Here is a 17,039-nt window from a genome sequence, read left to right as displayed (position 1 = left end):
TTGTACTCCCAATAGCTCTCACAGACTCATTCATTAGTTTCACCTGTGCTTTGTATCCTCAGAGAGAAAAGTACTGATCTTTCAAGAGTTTTATGATCTGACTTGCCACTACCTTGCAGGAAAAAATAGGAGCAATGCAAAGCTAAAATGTTAACATTTTTCTGCTCATTTCATATTTTATTTTGTGCGGATTTGTGAGTGTTAGCTAAGTGCTGTGATGTGCATGACTGCCACTTGCTCTGTAGAAAGCATCAGAGTGATGCAAATTTCAAACAGTAATAGAAGCAGTCTTCTTTTCCCCCCAGGTTTTGTTTTTTTGATATCTAAATACTAGTGAGGTATAATGGTTTTCTGAGCTGGTGTGAAAAGAGTAAAAAGGTGTGTGTGGTGCATGCAGTAGATTCATTTTAAACAAATCCAAAACTTAGTCACACAGGTCTATACAGTACAGCAACCTGTGATAGTTATGCGTACTACTGAGATTGCTTTATTACAGAGTAAGGGGAATATGTCAAGAGACTAAGATCTAGTATGAATTCACTAAACTGTGCTATCTTGACTATACTGCTTGCATTTATCTTATGCAGAATAAACAAAGGAAATAAAGAGTTCCACGATTAAGATAAGCTTTTTGAGTTCATAAAAAGTAAATTCTGAGAATCTTGTTTAATGACCCCACTACAAACACACAAAAAATGTAATAACCTTATTGTTTCCCAGTGATCAGGGACTAAAAGCTTTGACAGGAACCGAATATTAATTGAGTTCATCAGGGGGAATGAAAACAGGGCTGCATAAAGTAAATTGAAAGCAGGAGTAGGGTTGATGAAGGCATGGTAAGTGGGTGGTGACAGCTGGGAGGTATCAGGAAAAGTTTTTCAGAATTTTATATTTTGGGATTTCCATTTAAGGTATGATGTATACGGGTAGATGGATGTATAGAGCAGGACAGTTAGGCTGTGAGAGAACATGTTAAGCTTAGGTAATGTGGCCAGGGGTATAACACTGGAATTTGGCAAGTTTCAGAAGATGCCTTTTGTAGTTGTCTCAAAGACTGGGCATAATGATACTTTGAGATAAGATGGAATAGATTCTTAAGAGTTTTGAGCCAAGAATAGAAAAGCAATGATCTGTGCAGTGAAGCTTAATTTTTGGGGATAGTAGTAAGGGAACTAAATGGGCATGATTCCTGAGGTTGTAGGATGAGGCTTTTTATATTAGTTGCTGTATCTAGCAATTCTCCCCCTCCTCTGGGGCAGCCTGTAGCATCCTCAAGGGCAACGTTTCCTTCAAAATGGGATGCCCTAATCCATATAAGACATCTTGAGGTGACCTTTTGGTGATTTAATAGGTGGGTGTCAACAGGAGCAATAAGATGACTTTTTATCTGTACGAAATGTCAGCTAAGGAAGTAACATTAAGTCCTAAGTAGTGCAGAAGCCACTAAGATTTGAATTTGGGCATAGCAACACAGTGTCATGCTCATCAGCAAAAACCTACTAGGTGTCTAGAACAGGTTTATGAATATTTTTTGCAAACTGTCTGCGCACAGTTAGTAAGATGAATTTTGTCAGTTTTAAATTCACTAGTCGACTTGTGCAGGCGTCAGAACCTGTTTCAGCATCAAATGTGTATGGTTTATTTTCCTTTCTACTGTATGCTGAGAGCAGATATTTTAAATTCCTTCATATCCTATAGCCATTTGTTTCTGTGTAACTTTCTTCTTCCTTAGCTACAGAATGTATTCCTCAAGGATAAGTAGCCAATATGGTATTGTTAACCTCCCGCTGGCCAAGTTAATATTTTCCTTTTTACCTGTAGTTCTCTGTTTTAGCAGACTACATCAGGTTACCAGTCTGGGTAGATATTATATTGGTAGTTCTTAAACTTTTTGTGGCTAGCAATTTCCTGTCTTATGTAGTGTTAATATGTGGGGAAAACTGTAACATAAATGTGACTTTCTGGTTATATTTGTGCATGTTAGGATACTACACTTCACTGATAGTTCTAGTTTGACTGTCTGCAGTTGACCAAGAAAAGAAGGCACATGGTCAGTAAGACTTGATTGTCTTCAGTTGGAGTTTATCTCGCTGCTTTGCTATAGTTTTAACTGCCTGGTAACTTTGCATCATCATTGTAAGAGTGCTATTACAGTTGTATTCCTTACACTGGAGATTTGCTGCAGATCTGGACATCTGATTCAGAATTTACCTCAAGAGCTTTTGCTGGGCATCTTTAAGAGCACAAGTCTTTCTCCCAACTGATGTCCTCAGTCTGGCATCCATTGTAAAAGAGGCTATGTCTGTGCCATTAATTCAGTTCTTGCTATTCAAAGCATATGTGTTGTCTGTATGTATTGGAGAGCATCCACATGGCTAAGAGCAGCAAAATAACTACCAAGTTTGGGAACTTTTTTTCATACATCGTTGATTTTGAGACTAAAATGTTTTTTGTTGTGACCTTTGTATATGAACTGGATGACTTCAAACTTTCCACTGTCCTTTTATATCCTTAAAAAAAAACAAAATCTCTGTTCCCATTGCTTTGCAGGAAAGACCTGCCATTTAAAAAAAAACTGCATTAGCCTCAGGAGAAAACACTCGGATAAGGGCTAGAAATGCAAAAGCTTATCTAGACCAGGCAGTTATGCTGATTGGCTGTTAGAGGTCGATTATCAACTTTTGACACGCAGATTAAGAAGGTATACATGTGTCAAACCTAAGAAATGTAGGTTCTTGAGACTGCAAGTTTGTGTGTGAGACCATAGTGACACTACCAGCCCTGCAGAAGCGTGTCTGCTAGTCCTTGGTATAAGCAGCATTGTGCCATCTCTGCCTAAGTTGAGTCCAGAGAGGGAACCTCAACCTGCCCTGACGTCTCCAGAGGGGTGGGGTGGAGTGGTTGATTTTATCTCTAGCTGCTGCTGCTTCACTATATAATGTGCTGATATCAAGACCAGATGTTTGTTCCCAGGTGTCCATGAAAGGCTTCCTCATTCCTTAGGTGTTGCTATCTCATCCTGAAAGTCAGTAAAGGTATGCTCTTTCATTTCTCATGGACAGCTCCCCTCGGGGTTATTTGGTAGATTTACCTTTCCGGGCTGTCTGGATTACTGCTCCCCAGTGGAGGGTAGGTCACATCCCCCCTGTCGGGCGCTGAAGCATTTTCAGCCACTGAATCCATATTTTGTTTACAAACATTTTGCAGAATATATGGCATCTTGGCAGAGGGTTAGTATTCTAGAAGAGACATTCCCAATTCTAACTTATCCAACCTAAAAATAGAGGGAGAGGATTTGGCTTGCTCTTCTGAAATGGCATCTCCTTTGGGTCATGACACTGAAGAAACCATCTTCTTGAGATTCGCCATGGTTATGCAGTCAACTTGATAAGGGAGTATCTTAGTCCAGGGGGGGATAAAAGAAATTTCTGCCTCCAGAAAGAGTTATTTAAAACTGGTAAGGATTGATGAGAGCAAGATTACGGCCATCCTTTTCGTCCATTCAGCTTTTCAAGGTGCACCATTTAAGCCCACATTGCTTAACCCTGAGTCCCACCCAGCTGCCCCTAAGAAGCCAGACAGATTCTGTAGGGTACAGGAAAATGTAAATATCTCTACAGAAACCCTGTGTCAGATTTTTTTTATAGTGCCCATATAGGTTTCCAAAGAGTCCTAGTTGGCACAAGGCTATAGTACCTTATGAAACAACATGAGAAATGGGATTCCAAATAGGTCTAATAGAGAGGTGTTCACTTTGCTCGTAATGGTAGTTGGAGCAATCATTTGCCATTCACATGTGCTGAAGTGTTAGTGAGAAGTCCTGAATCAAATTGTGAGCATGCTCTTAGATGTCCCAGATGATAATCTAAGAGATAAATCTTTAGGCTTACCCAGATACCTTCAACGTGGGTAAGAATGCTGTAAAATGTGGATATGCCTTGGTGGATGCCACACGCTCCTTTTACAGAGTTCTTTTTTTGGACTTCCCTTTCAGATAGTCTTAAGAGGCTTGGGTGAGCAGGAATAAACTATAGAAGTCATTAAACTAATTTTCCGTCCTGTTTTCTAAAATCCAGCTAGAACTGTCCTGATAAATGCCGTCTTATTTTCATTTTATTTATTTTTTTTATTAAAAACAAAAACAGCAGACCAATATAAACACAATAGGGCAATTTAAAGAGACTAGTGTTCTAGGGCAGCAGATGGAAAGGAGAAAAGTTGTCCGACATGCATGAAGCTCTGGCCAGTTAAAACAGCCCCCACTTTCTTCCTTCTTCCCCCTTGGTTGGGCAGCACACTAAGTTTATTCAAGAAAGGTTGGTTCCGACTGTTATCTAACCTGTGGGTACGAGCCACTATTGTCCAGGAACACCTAATATTTTAATTCCAGATTTCCCTTTAAGTGGGCTCCCATCCCGGAACAGCAGTTAGACCTTGGGTTGGAGGTCACTGGCAGTTGCTAGCCGTTTAGGCAATGGAGGTAGTTCTGCATCCATAAGAGAAGGCATTTTCCTCATGACTGGTTTTGGTGCCAAAAAAGGACTGTCCATGTTAACCCATCATGTGCTTAGCCAGACTTATTTCTGGAGATGAAAAAATTCTAGACGATACATTGCAATTTGTTATTCAACTGCTTTACTGTGATGTTTTGTTGATTACCCTGGACCTTAGAAGGGTACTTATGCTACACATTCTGATTCATCCAGACTACAGACACTTCCTCGTGTTTGTAATAGGGGACAGCCACTTTTAGTTCAGCTCGATCCCCTTTGGACTATCCACAGCAACAAGTGTGTTTATAAAATGCTTAACCTCATTGTGTAGTTACCCTAGAACCAAATGGGTGCTCATCTCTCCATACCTAGATGATAGCTTAATTCAAGCCCCTTCACTGAAGGGCATGATGTAAGCAGTGGCCATTGCCATGTCCATGTCCTGCTTGGTGTTTGTCTTAAAAATTCCCAGCTCACCTGTCCTAATCCAGACAAGGGCCAGAGATGATGAAAGTGTTTTGGGAGCCCTGTGAGATATAGTGTGTGCCTAGGCCTTCTTTTTCAGAGAGGAATCCCTGATGTTAGTCACTCTTTTTCAGTTTAACAAATGGATTAGAGGCCAGGACATTGCTGAGAACTTTGGGTCATATTTACATATCCATTCTGATAGTACTACTAGCATGACTTCATGTCAGAAATTCTTGTGGCACCTGAAGAGCATCTGTCTTCAGCACCAGCATCCCGTCACAGTGGATTAGTTGTATTTCCTCCATAGGGAAGACCTTTATCTGGTGGAAAACCCAAGCAGAGACCAACCGGTGTTCATATTTGGCCCCTCTCAAATCAGACAGTCACCACAGGGAGGCAAGGTAAGTGTGATTGATGGTCAGTAGTTTCTGATGTAGAAATAAGTAAAAAAAAAAACAAAACAAAAAAAAAACTAATTATGAAATGGTCAATGGCTGTGTTGCCCTAAGGCCCTTCACAAGTGAGCATAAGCTTGGTAACCTGGAACTGATGAGAGACAACAGCACTATGTGGTATGCTAGCAAACGTAGAGACATTTCTTTGTACTAACTGTGCAAGCTGGCAGTGCTACTGTGGGAGATAGCCTCACATTTGAATCTGTGCTTGTTAAACTCTCAAATCACCTCAAGTCAAAATGTCGTGAAAGAAAGACTAGGTTAGTCTTGCATAAAAAGCTTCAAATGGAGACTGGTTCTGTGAGTTTTACAGACTAATTCAGAAACCCTGGGAATCTACTAGTGGATGTATTAACCTCGGATAACTGCCAGCAATCCAGGCTTCTCCTCCATATTTGTGAGCAGCAAAGCCTAGGCCACAGTTGCCATCAATATGACCTAGACATGTGTTGTATACGCTTTTCTTCCCCTTTGTCTTGTTTCATATTGCAAAAAAACAAAAAAAAACAGAAAGGGTAACACTTACAGCAGGTAAATGTGGTGGGAATTCTTCTTCAGAACTACACCTTGTTAGCACAACAGGGTGGTACCATGGCACACTCAAACCACAGAAATCTGAGATTACTGGAGCTGGGTCTCTGTTCTCATCGTTTTCAGATTTGCAGGTGAAGTGGCTATGGGTCTTATGGAAAGGCAGGAAGGCATATTAACAGTAAATCAAACTTGGCAAAATGGAAAAGGTTCTCTGTGGTGCAGTACCAACAATATCCTTCCCAAATGTTGCCCAGCAGCCAGAGGTATGCAGCACTTACCAGTTCAGTTTGTTTTCTGCTTACATGCCAAGGGACCACCTTCTCTCTGTACAAGCCTTAGTGATGCATTTCTTGGGGAAGGATGGTTGCACATAAATCTTCCAATGAAGCTGATCAGTCTTTATTACCTGGGTATTACAGCAACTAAAAGTGGTTCCATTCAAACCCAGTGTATCAGCACTGCATACATTCTTCTGTCATTACTGCTGATAGCATCACATCAGCCAGAAAATATCTGAACTCTAGGCCCTTGGGTTCAAAGAACCATGTCCTGAAGATTCACCTTTCCTTTATCTTTAACATGATGTTAGAACAGAGTCTTAGCCAGACCATATAATTTTCTGTTTTCCCCTAACCACAGAACATGAGAGAATTTTATATTTTAGATGTCTACAGCCAGTTGAGATATTACTTTTAAAGAGGCAAACAGATCAGCAAAGGAAATAGTGTGCTTGTGTTCTTCCAGCTGAGCAAGAAAGGCATGCCAATAACCAAACAGATGCTCTCCAAATGGCTAGCCATTGTATAAATCAGTCTGTTGTGAGTTAGAAAACAAGATCCGGATGCTTGTTGAGAGTGTGCTGCACTAGAGTGGTGGCCACTCAGGCAGCATTCATTAAAAGCTTTTCCGTTTTGGGCAGCTGCAAGACAGTGACATGGGTGTCTGTCCTAACCTTTTCCAATCAGTGCAGCTAGATCTCTAGGGCAAATGCTGGGTGGCATTCTTCAGTCATTCTGCAAAGTTTTCTGTAAAATACCACCCTGTTTTTTGTGTAGCACTGGTGCTCCTCCCTCATTAAGGAATACTACTGCAGTGGTTTTCCCAATGGTGAGCGTAATAAAGTTTAGCAGCTTACTGCAACAACAGGGAATGAGTGTAGGAGAGAACATCTGTATTGCACATTCCCCTTTTCTGTGTCCACTGAGACAGGAAAGAACAAAGACCTTATAACCAGTACCTCTCCAATTAGAAGATTATACAACTTATGTGCCTTTAAGAGAGCTTTGGACTGCTTGCTGTGTACAACAGTTTATAATCTGACATTAATTGGTAGCAAACTCTGTGAAGGCCTGTAGTAGGCTTCACTCATTCTGTACATTGAAATGTCTAGATTTCCCTAGATTCCTAAGGCAAACAGGAAAATATTGGCAACCCTTTAAAATATGGGAAGGCAGTCGGTGTTGCCCAGCTACCCCACCCAGCCCTCGACCTAAAAGAGTTGGTTAGCAGTGGTATACCTGCAGGTGCAGTGGGACAGGCTGTTATTGCCCAAGGAAAATGAAGGAGCATACATAGAAGCTTTCTTTTCTTTTTTTTTTTTCTTTTTTTAAACTGAAAAAAAACAAAAGACATCATGACCCAAGTGTAATCTTCTTTATACAGAACATCAGACCAACATCAGCCAAAGAACAATTTCTGTCAGGGTGGGAGGGCCCGAAGGGCCCAAATCCAGAAGCTGGATTTGGGACTTAATAGTAAATCCCTATTGTAAAAAATGCCACTTCAGAGATGATGTCATACTCAAAGATCTCCTGCTGCGGTAGGCTGCACACACACACTGTGAGTTGTGTGGTATGTGTTTGGGATATCAGCTTTGTTTAACAGACTATAGATAAACTCGGTTGTAACTCATTTTTTTCTGTTTGTTTAGGTACTTCATGTGCCTTTTGTGTTACCAGTTGTTGAAGACTCTGCCCACCAAGTATGGGAGGGCCTGAAAGTCAAAGAAAAACTGTTGGAACAAGCCTCAAGTGAAAAAGAACATTTGAGTTCAAGTCACAAGAAAGATATGGAAGAGCTCCTCAATGCTAGTAGGAAGAAAGATGAACTTTTAAAAGTAAGGAACTGTTTGATATGCATCGTGAATCTTTTTATTCATTCCTAATGCTGTGAGTGTCCTTTTTGTTTGAAGCAAAGTAATGCTAATCTTACAAGGTCCTTTCTTTACATTTCATATCCGCTATGTTCCATGATGCCAGTAGTCCTCTTTTTTTGTGAAAAGTTTATGACCATACATGTATGTTATATTGTACCTGTGTGTGTGTGTGTGTATAAAATGCTCCCGTCTAGAGTAGAGCTACACGTGAGCTGTCACAAAGTTTTGAGACCACATCCCCTGAAAAATATCAAAATAAGCATTTGTTCATGGGGGCAAGCCTTCCTGCAGTCCTGATGCCGCCACATCCCTTGAACATAAATGGTTGGACAACAGTTGAGAAGGAAGAGGGGAGACGTACCAATGAAGTCCATAGTGGTCCTGTTCAAACAGTCCCACACAGGTCAAGTATTTCATTTTTGATCTGAACCAGTTGTAGTTGGGCAGTGATGACCTGAATGACTGTTCTGCAGTCAATTGGAGGAAGTCCTCTCTACTGATGCTGTTTCTAGAGCAACTGCTACTGGATCAGTGATGAGAAGATTTACCTGACTACACTCGCAAAATTTACTAGAGAATATCAAAGCTGAGATCCTGAATGCTCCTCTGAATAAAGAGGACGTGTTTGGTCCTTGAAGGGTTTCATGAAAGGGGAACTTTAAATGTCCTATTTGCTGCAGTGTTCTTAACCTGAGGGAATCTCCTGCATGAAGGCAAAACCACATCGGATAGTATACAAAAGTCTTACACTACTGTAGGGTATGTGTGAAGCCATAAAAGTTGCGTACACACGTACCATCCTCTGAACTTTGCTCCTGCCAGTCAAAATGCATTCCGACCATCTTTCTGATAGTTTCAGTGATTGCAACTTCAGCCTTTTCCTGATAAGTACCCCATTAGGGATATTTTTCTCTTTACTACTGTTTTGGTTATCTTATCTAGGAAGGGCAAGTGCCAATGCAGAAGACAAATTCCATGTAAGGACAGTAATTTTCAGAGTCTCTTTTGTTTAGGGTCTAGTCACAACCACAAGTTCTGTAGAATTTGGTAGTCCTTTGTACCAAAGACCCTTAACAGGCTCTCTTCTCTTGCTATTTATATAGAGAACCAATGGCTTATTTGTTAGCTACGCGTATGGAAGGTACCTTAAGGTCTATCTTCGAGCCAGTGAAGCACAAGTCCAAGAAACTTCGGTCTAGGCTTCTGCTGCACTTCCACTATCAAGTATATCTCCTGAGGTGTCAGTCAGTCTGGAGGCACATGCAACTTCAAGCATGGATTCACAGGCCAGCCCAGTTCTGAAGGACAGACGTCTGATCAGGATGTCGCAGGAGAATGTAGGCTCGAAAGTATAGGGTCCTAGGGAGGTACCACTAACTCTAGTAAGAAAAAAATTGAGTCAGGCTCTTTTGAATGCAGGCCTTCATCTGGTCCTCCAATGTGGCATAATATTTTCTCCTGCAAAGAAAAAACTAATCCTGTGTCCCTGGCTAGAGAGGCCTCTACAGGCTGGCAGGCCTTTACTCAAAGCTTGTTTCAGGCCTTCATGGCACTCAAACTGCCTTCCTGTCAGCCTGCTTCTACTGCTGCTCCCCAACCTTCTCAGAAAAAGATTAGGGACAATGACTCCCCTGAAGAGGAATTCTTGGATTATTCAACACAACCCCCCCTCCCAGGAATATGTTTCCCCTAAGGAGTTGGTGCTGATTCCCTATGGAAGGGATATCATTTGGTGAAACTCTACTGAAAATGGGAGAACACTTTAAGTGGGACACCTCCCAAATTTCTGATGTTAAAAAAAAAAAAAAACATACTATAAACTTCTACAAGTTGATTTCCTAGCTCCTCTGCAGTTCCACCAGTGCATCCTGCATTTCTGAATGCCTTTCTCAGTGCTTCCCAAACCTCAGACTTGTAGGCCCCGGTTCCCAAGAAGCCTGACTGCTTCTACAAAGACCCTGTGTATCTAAATTCCTTTTTAGGTGTCCTGCTGAAGACTCAGCAGTCATTTCTGTAGCTACAGATAAACCATCTAGGATGCTTCCTTCTACCACCCTTCTTCCATCAGACAAAAAGAGTAGAATCCTTGAGAGACTGGGAAAAAAGGCCTATACTTCAGCTACCTTGGCTTTCAGAGCCATCAGTTATCAGACACGCGACTAAGTACTCCTTATTCCTTTTGACGCAGGCATCAAGTGCCATTACAGATCTTCCAGATTCTGAAGGAAAAGCCTTGGCTCTCTCTGTCATGGGAGTTTTCTCCCTAGTGGCAAGACATGCAATTAAATGCAGCTATGATGCTGGTGAAGCTTGTGCCAGAGCAACTGCTACTGTTTCTATTGTAAGAAGATTTTCCTGGATTAGGTTGCAGCCCCTCCAGGATGATTTCAAATCTAAATTAATGGAGGCACCATTAGATTATTCAGCCTTATTTCTCTATTCAAGTCCCTACAGGAAAAAAACTAAGGAACTCAAGGAGTTGAAACACATCTTGGTTTCTCCTGTGCCCAAGTTTCATAGGAATTTCCCATCTAAACCTGTTTCTGTCCATAGCCGCACTCAGCACTTATTTGGTAAAGTCTTCTAGAGGAGCAAGAGACAGCAGAAGCCTAGGGGTTCGCAGGCACTTTCACAACAAAGGCAGTCCCTTTCCTGATAAAACAGGGAGTCTGTGACTACCCTGCAGATGTCTCCCTTTCCCCTCTTTCCCTTTGCGTTTGAAACGATCAGTGTCTGTGAAAGCATCACACAAGACACCTGGGTTATTTCCATAATCAGAAAAAGGATACTTAATGGTTTGGCATTCCAACCCACCCCACCCCTCCCCGGCATCCCTCAAACCCCAACCCCCCCCCCACACACACACACACACACACATTAAAAAGGTTCTTCAAACCTCAGGAGGGAAAGGCTTTTTTTCAAGAATGTTCTTGAGGCCCAGAAAAGATGGCCTCTGGAGACCAATCCTGGATTTATCCCATCTCAACACCACCTTAAAGGTTCCTTCCTTCAGAATACTGACACTCTAAATGCTATTTCCTCTTATCCTTCCACAAGGATACATGGCATCTCTGGACATAAAAGATGCTTAACTTTGCATACCCATTCACCTCATGTTCAGGAAAGTTACATTTTTCCTGTGGCTTACTGGCATTTTCAGTTCTCTGCCTTGCCCTTTGGTCTTTCTACAGCTCCAATGGTATTCACAAAATGCCTGGCTCCAGTGATTGCACATTGCAGGCCTTTGGGTTGCCAGATCTTTCCATACCTGGCCGACCTGCTCTTACAGGCTCCATCTTCCCACACTTTACTTCAGAATCTGGAGACCACCATTTCCCCCCTTGTAAAACTGGGATTTACCATAAACTTCATGAAGTCAGTCCTCATCCCCTCACAGGACCACATTTTCCTGGGTTGTCAAATCCAGACAGACATAATGAGTGTGCCAGTTCCACCTCAGAAGATTCAGGACCTTCAGTCCTTCTTTAATTCCCTTCTTCCCTCGACTCTCATCACTACCAGGGAGTTCCTCAGGATGCTTGGATTCATGGATTCAACCATTCCCATGGTGCCAATGGCAAAACTCCACATGAGGAAATTCCAGTGGTTCCTCAGATCTTTGTGGCCCCAGCATTCTTGCCATAAGAATACAAAATCCCCTTCATTTCTTATGTAAAGAAAGAACTCTTCTGGTGGATTCAACATGGGTGCAAGACTGCTGAATCATACACCAATGCGCTGTATGAGCATATACACAAGTGCATGGAATGGGCCATACCAAACAGAACCAAGACGCTCTCCTTCAAACAAAGGAAGCCAATCTGGTGGTCCTCCCCATAAGCAAACACTACAACAAAAGGAAAAAACTGTTGCAGAAAAGGATGAAGTCCCAAGAATGGAAAAACTCCTTTGTTAGCCTCTGCAAAAAACTGAGATCCATCATCAAATCCTCTAAAGCTAGCTATGAAAACAAAATTGCTACAGATTCTAAAGACAACCACAAGGCATTCTATAGGTATGTCAAGAATCTACATAGCAATACTCAGATCTGCTCTGAGTTACAGCACAATGGCAGTACATATAAAGAACCAACTGATATTGCCAGCTTATTGGCTGATAGGTTCAGTGCGAACTTCACCCCCTAAAGGGCGTATCACAATACCTGAGGAATGCCATGTCCCTATTATCACGGCTGCACAGGTAAAAAACGCACTGTCCAAAGTCAAGAATACAACTTGCATGGGACCTGATTATATCCCTGGCTGTGTTCCACATGAATTACAAAGTGAGCTGGCACCACACCTGAGTAACCCTGGTCAATCACAGCCTCATTTCAGGCTTTGTTCCTACTGAATGGCGCACTGCTATGGTCATCCCACTCCACAAAGGGGGAGCGACTACAGACCCTGGGAACTACTGCCCCATTAGCCTGATGAGTCTGATATGTAATGCTATGGAGCGCATCATCATGGACCTTTATAAATAAGGACATAGGGAATCTCCAAACTGTGGACCCCACGCAGTTTGATTTATGAAAGGTAGATCATGTCTGCTCAACCTGATAGACTTCTTCGAGTCTCACCAGAGCTGTGGATAAGAGCAAGGTAGTTCACACAGCCTACCAAGGTCTTGCCAAGGCCTTCGACACTATCCCTCAGTCGGGAATCAGATAGACTTACTAAACTAGGCATAAACCCCTAGGTAATAAGATGGTACTAGGCATAAACCCCTATGTATTAGTATGGGTTGCCAACTGGCTGACTGATAGAACCCACACTGTGAAAGTAGCGGACTCCAAATCTGACTACCGACCAGTTACAAGTGGTGTCCCACAGGGATCGGTCCTAGGTCCTCTCCTGTTTGGTATCTAATTCTCTAAAGTTCAAGCCAGCACAAAGGGACTCTGGCTGACCAAGTTCGCAGATGATTGCAAACTAGGAGCCATTATTAATTCTCCAACTGATGTAGACATTTTACAAAAAGGCTTCACTGAAGCCATTGACTGGTGCCAGAACCATGGCCTTAAGCTGCGTGCCAAAAAGTGCATAGTCATTCCCTTTGGGAAAAATTCGGTGCCCATGAACTATTACATAGGTGGTAGTCCACTAAACACCGAAGGTGTGATAAGAGACCTGGGGACATGGTTGACAGCAACCTCTACTTTGATAACCACATTGCCACTGTAGTCAGAAAGTCCTATGTGGCACATCTCATTAGAAAAGGTTTCTCATCCAGGAAGAAATGGGTCATAATCCCTCTCTACTCGTCCCTCATTAGACCTATTATAGAATATAACGCCCCGTTTGGTATGTACCTCACTAGACACCTACAACAACTGGAAAGGCCACAAAAATACCTCACTAAGAGGATCTTGGGCCTTAGCCACCTGCCCTATATGGACAGACTAAAAAAAACCTCCAGTTATACTCTGCCTCTTATCGCCTACTTAGAGGTGATCTCTGCTTGACCTACAAAGCCATGTTTGACCCAGAGCTGCTAGATATGCTACACCTAAAGAAATCCCAATCCCTCCATCCCACGCACTCCAGGGACCTTAACCTCATTACCACAGTAAACTGAACATGCTGGAAGGATAGGTTCCTTACCCAGAGACTTCTCATACTCTGGAACAAACTTCCCATTCACATCAAGCAGAGCACTTCACTGGCCCTCTTTAAGAGAAATCTTGAAGAGTGGGTGAGCAATAGGAAGTTCACCCCGGGGATCACTTCAGTGACCTTGCTTGACAGGGGCACTGGGAACTAACTTTGGGCGGCATGATGCCAAGGAAACTTCTTGGGCTAAGCTTATATAGGCTCCAGGGGCATTAGCCTAGTACACACCTATGAATCTATGAGACTTAAATCCAGGAGTACCTATGTATCCTCACCCCAGTCCTAGAACTCTACACAGATGCATCAGATTTGGGCTGGGGGGGTGGCCTTGGGCAAATTTACAGTTCAGGGAAGTTGGTCTTCCTCTTAGAAAACAGAATATCGTCTTAAATATAAGTACCTTGTTTGGGAACTCCTTTCTTTTTTCTTTGACTCATGTCAGATAAAGTTAATAATTGTCTCTGCTGTGGTAAACAAATTCCACGCAGAGACTTCCATACATTTTGTGAAACTTGCATAAGCCCAGACCATGACATCCCTAACTGTTGTTTCTGTGCCAAGTTTAACACTAGAACTATTAGGTGTAGAGCAGAGTTTTTAGCTCTTTTTCTGAGGCAGGAATCAGTGCAGTTACCTACTATGGCATCCGCTGGTCATCCCAGCTTGATTTACCTAAGCACAGAAAAGATAAACTAAAGCCTAGGTCCATGGATGACACTCACTTGCCCTCTGATTTGCTTACTAGACTTGTGATTGTTGAGGAAGGTGAGGTGATTTCACAGCCCCCCTTCGACTTTGGATTCATTGACCCAGGCCTCTGTTGAGACCCATTTGGAGTCGGACATGCCTTTGGTCCCTTAGATTTCTAGAGTTTATATCTTCAGCTCATTGGATGAGTCTGACTGCTCAGCAGGCCATGGCTTCTGACAAGTGACTGCTAATGAGACCTTTTCTCTGCCTATGGCCAATTCCGGTGCATCTTCAATCTAAAGAGTCAAGCGTCAGGGAGTTGGACGCTCTAGGCCTAAGGCCAAGCCCACACCAAAGAAAGGGATTGTGGGAGGGCCTTCGCCTAGGCCTATGGGCTCCCAGTTTCAGGTACCCCAACAAGATTTGATCATATTGGCTGAAGACCTCTAGCATTGTAAGGTCCAGACAAACTACAGGGGATATTACTCCAAGGAAATGAAAGACACCTCCTCCCAGAATACCTCCCTGATATACTGCATTCAGAAGTCTGATTTTGAGAATTGTGCATCTAAAGAAGGCCCTGCTTACACTTCAGATGAGGAATCAGATTCAGAGGAAAATCTCCCCCCTCTCTCCTCCTGAAGATCTCACTTTTGGAGAGGCTCTTCATGGTATGAGGCCACTTTTTCAGTGGAAAGCACAGGAATACCCACAGGCCAAAAAGAGTCACAGAGTTCTTGGACCTCCCCCAAGTACAAACCCCTAGCAATCCCACCTGTCCTGGAAGTCGTGGAAGATATTTTTCAGAATGCTTCATTAAATCCTGACTCACTCTCTCCTGCACCCAGAAAGCCTGATCGGTTCTACGGGGTCCAGGACTCGCACAAATCCATCCATCCATCCATCCTCCACCCCTTTTTCCCATTTTGCACATGGGATCGGGGTGTCACTTCACTGACAATCATATTGAGCCAAGGTTCACACCACCAGGTGACTAGCTGTGCTGCCGTAGTTCATCATTACCACTCACTCGCACAGACACTCGCACTTCTGCCCAATTTAGAGTTTCCAGTTCACTTACTGCATGTCTTTAGAATGTGGGAGGAAACCGGAGCACCCAGAGGAAACCCATGTGATCACAGGGAGGACATACAGACTCTGCACAGAAGGCACCCCAGCCAAGAATCGAACTAAGAACCTCTTGCTGTGGGGCAACAACGCTAACTGCTGCAAATACTGTGACCACCCAGGACTCCAATATCTGTTCAAAAACCCAACTGCTGACCCAGATGTCAGCCCTGGCCCTCTGGGGTCTAGGACCAGTACCTCTAGGAACCCTTTACCCACTGACAAAGTAGGGCTCTCGATAAATTTGGAAAGTGTACACTTTGGCTCCCCTTACTATGAGGGCACTCAGCTATCAATATCATATGATCAAATATCAGCAAACCGTTCTTGACCAACTAAAGCAAATGTTCCCTGGTCTAGAGGATAAAAACCTTTCTAAGAAACTGTTGGATCTGTGCCTTTCCAGTTTTCAGATGGCTAAACACTTCCTACACTGCCAGTATGATGCCATGGAAGCCTTCTGCAGGGCAGCTGTCACTGGCACAATGATCAGGAGACATTCTTGGCTTAGGGAGCAACTCCTCCCTAATCAGGTGATAGCTAATCTCCTGGATGCACCCATTGACAAAGAATGCCTTTTTGTGGCTAAAGCTGAAGCAGTCCTTAAAAAGATGAGGACAAAGCAAAATCCATGCAGGCAGGACTTTTATGAATCGCAACCTTCCAGGTTCAGCAGGAATTTTCTGGCCAAAGTACTGGTCCTTTCCAACCCACTCTAGAAGCAAGCAGAGAAAGCCTCAGAGGGACAGAACCTCCAAGCATAGACCACAATAACAAAGATCTAGACAGCGGACCTCAGAGTCTCAGACAAGGGAGTTCTAGGACCCCCTGCCAGAGAGTAATTTTGACTCTCTGTTTCCATACACCCTTCCCAACCTTACCCCACAGCTAGGAGGAAGGCTGTCCCTTTTCTATCAAAACTGGACACATTATTTCAGATCAGTGGGTTCTAAATATTATTGCCAATGGTACAAACTCACTTTCAAAGAGCTCTTAAATTTCTCACCGTACCCAGATGTACCCCAAAATCATTTTGTTCCCAGGGAACAGTGGAGCCTGTTCCAGAAGAACACAAATGGAAAGGATTTACTCAAGACTCTTCCTGGTACCCAGAAAAGAAGGGTCTTGGCATCCAATTCTGGACCTGTCCAAATTAAATCTTTTCCTCAAGGTACCAAAATTCAAAATGTTAACCCTGCAAAAACTACTACCCCATATTAGCCCCTCAAACTTTCATGGTTTCATTAGACCTAAAAGATGCCTATCTGCACATCCCTATGTCAGAGTCGCAGAGAAGCTTTCTTTGATTCAGAGCAAACTCCAGTCATCATTTTTCAGCTCTGCCCTTTGGTCTGTCTACTGCACCAAGGGTTTTCACAAAGTGTCTAGTTCCTGCCATTGTTTTCTGCAGGATCAAAGGGGTCCAGATTTATCCATACCTGGACGATTGCCCAATACAGACCTCAGACCCCTCACAGATTCTTAGACCTGAAATTCATAC

At 43.0% G+C, this 17,039-nt stretch overlaps 1 protein-coding gene across 5 annotated transcripts in view; it reads left to right on the top strand.

The window, feature by feature from the left end:
* LOC122791042 (myomegalin-like) overlaps positions 1-17,039 on the top strand; it is a 3,200,315-nt gene that overhangs the window by 1,041,297 nt on the left and 2,141,979 nt on the right. For all 5 annotated transcript variants that reach the window (XM_044058817.1, XM_044058818.1, XM_044058820.1 and 2 more), the window contains exon 18: positions 7,881-8,066. In XM_044058817.1, the coding sequence (XP_043914752.1) occupies positions 7,881-8,066 (186 nt within the window). The remainder of the gene's footprint in view (positions 1-7,880; positions 8,067-17,039) is intronic.

This window comes from Protopterus annectens, chromosome 16.part0 (genome assembly GCF_019279795.1).
Source record: "Protopterus annectens isolate FY-2018-M chromosome 16.part0, PAN1.0, whole genome shotgun sequence".
Lineage (NCBI taxonomy): Eukaryota > Metazoa > Chordata > Ceratodontiformes > Protopteridae > Protopterus > Protopterus annectens.
This window is presented reverse-complemented; position numbering and strand designations above follow the sequence as displayed.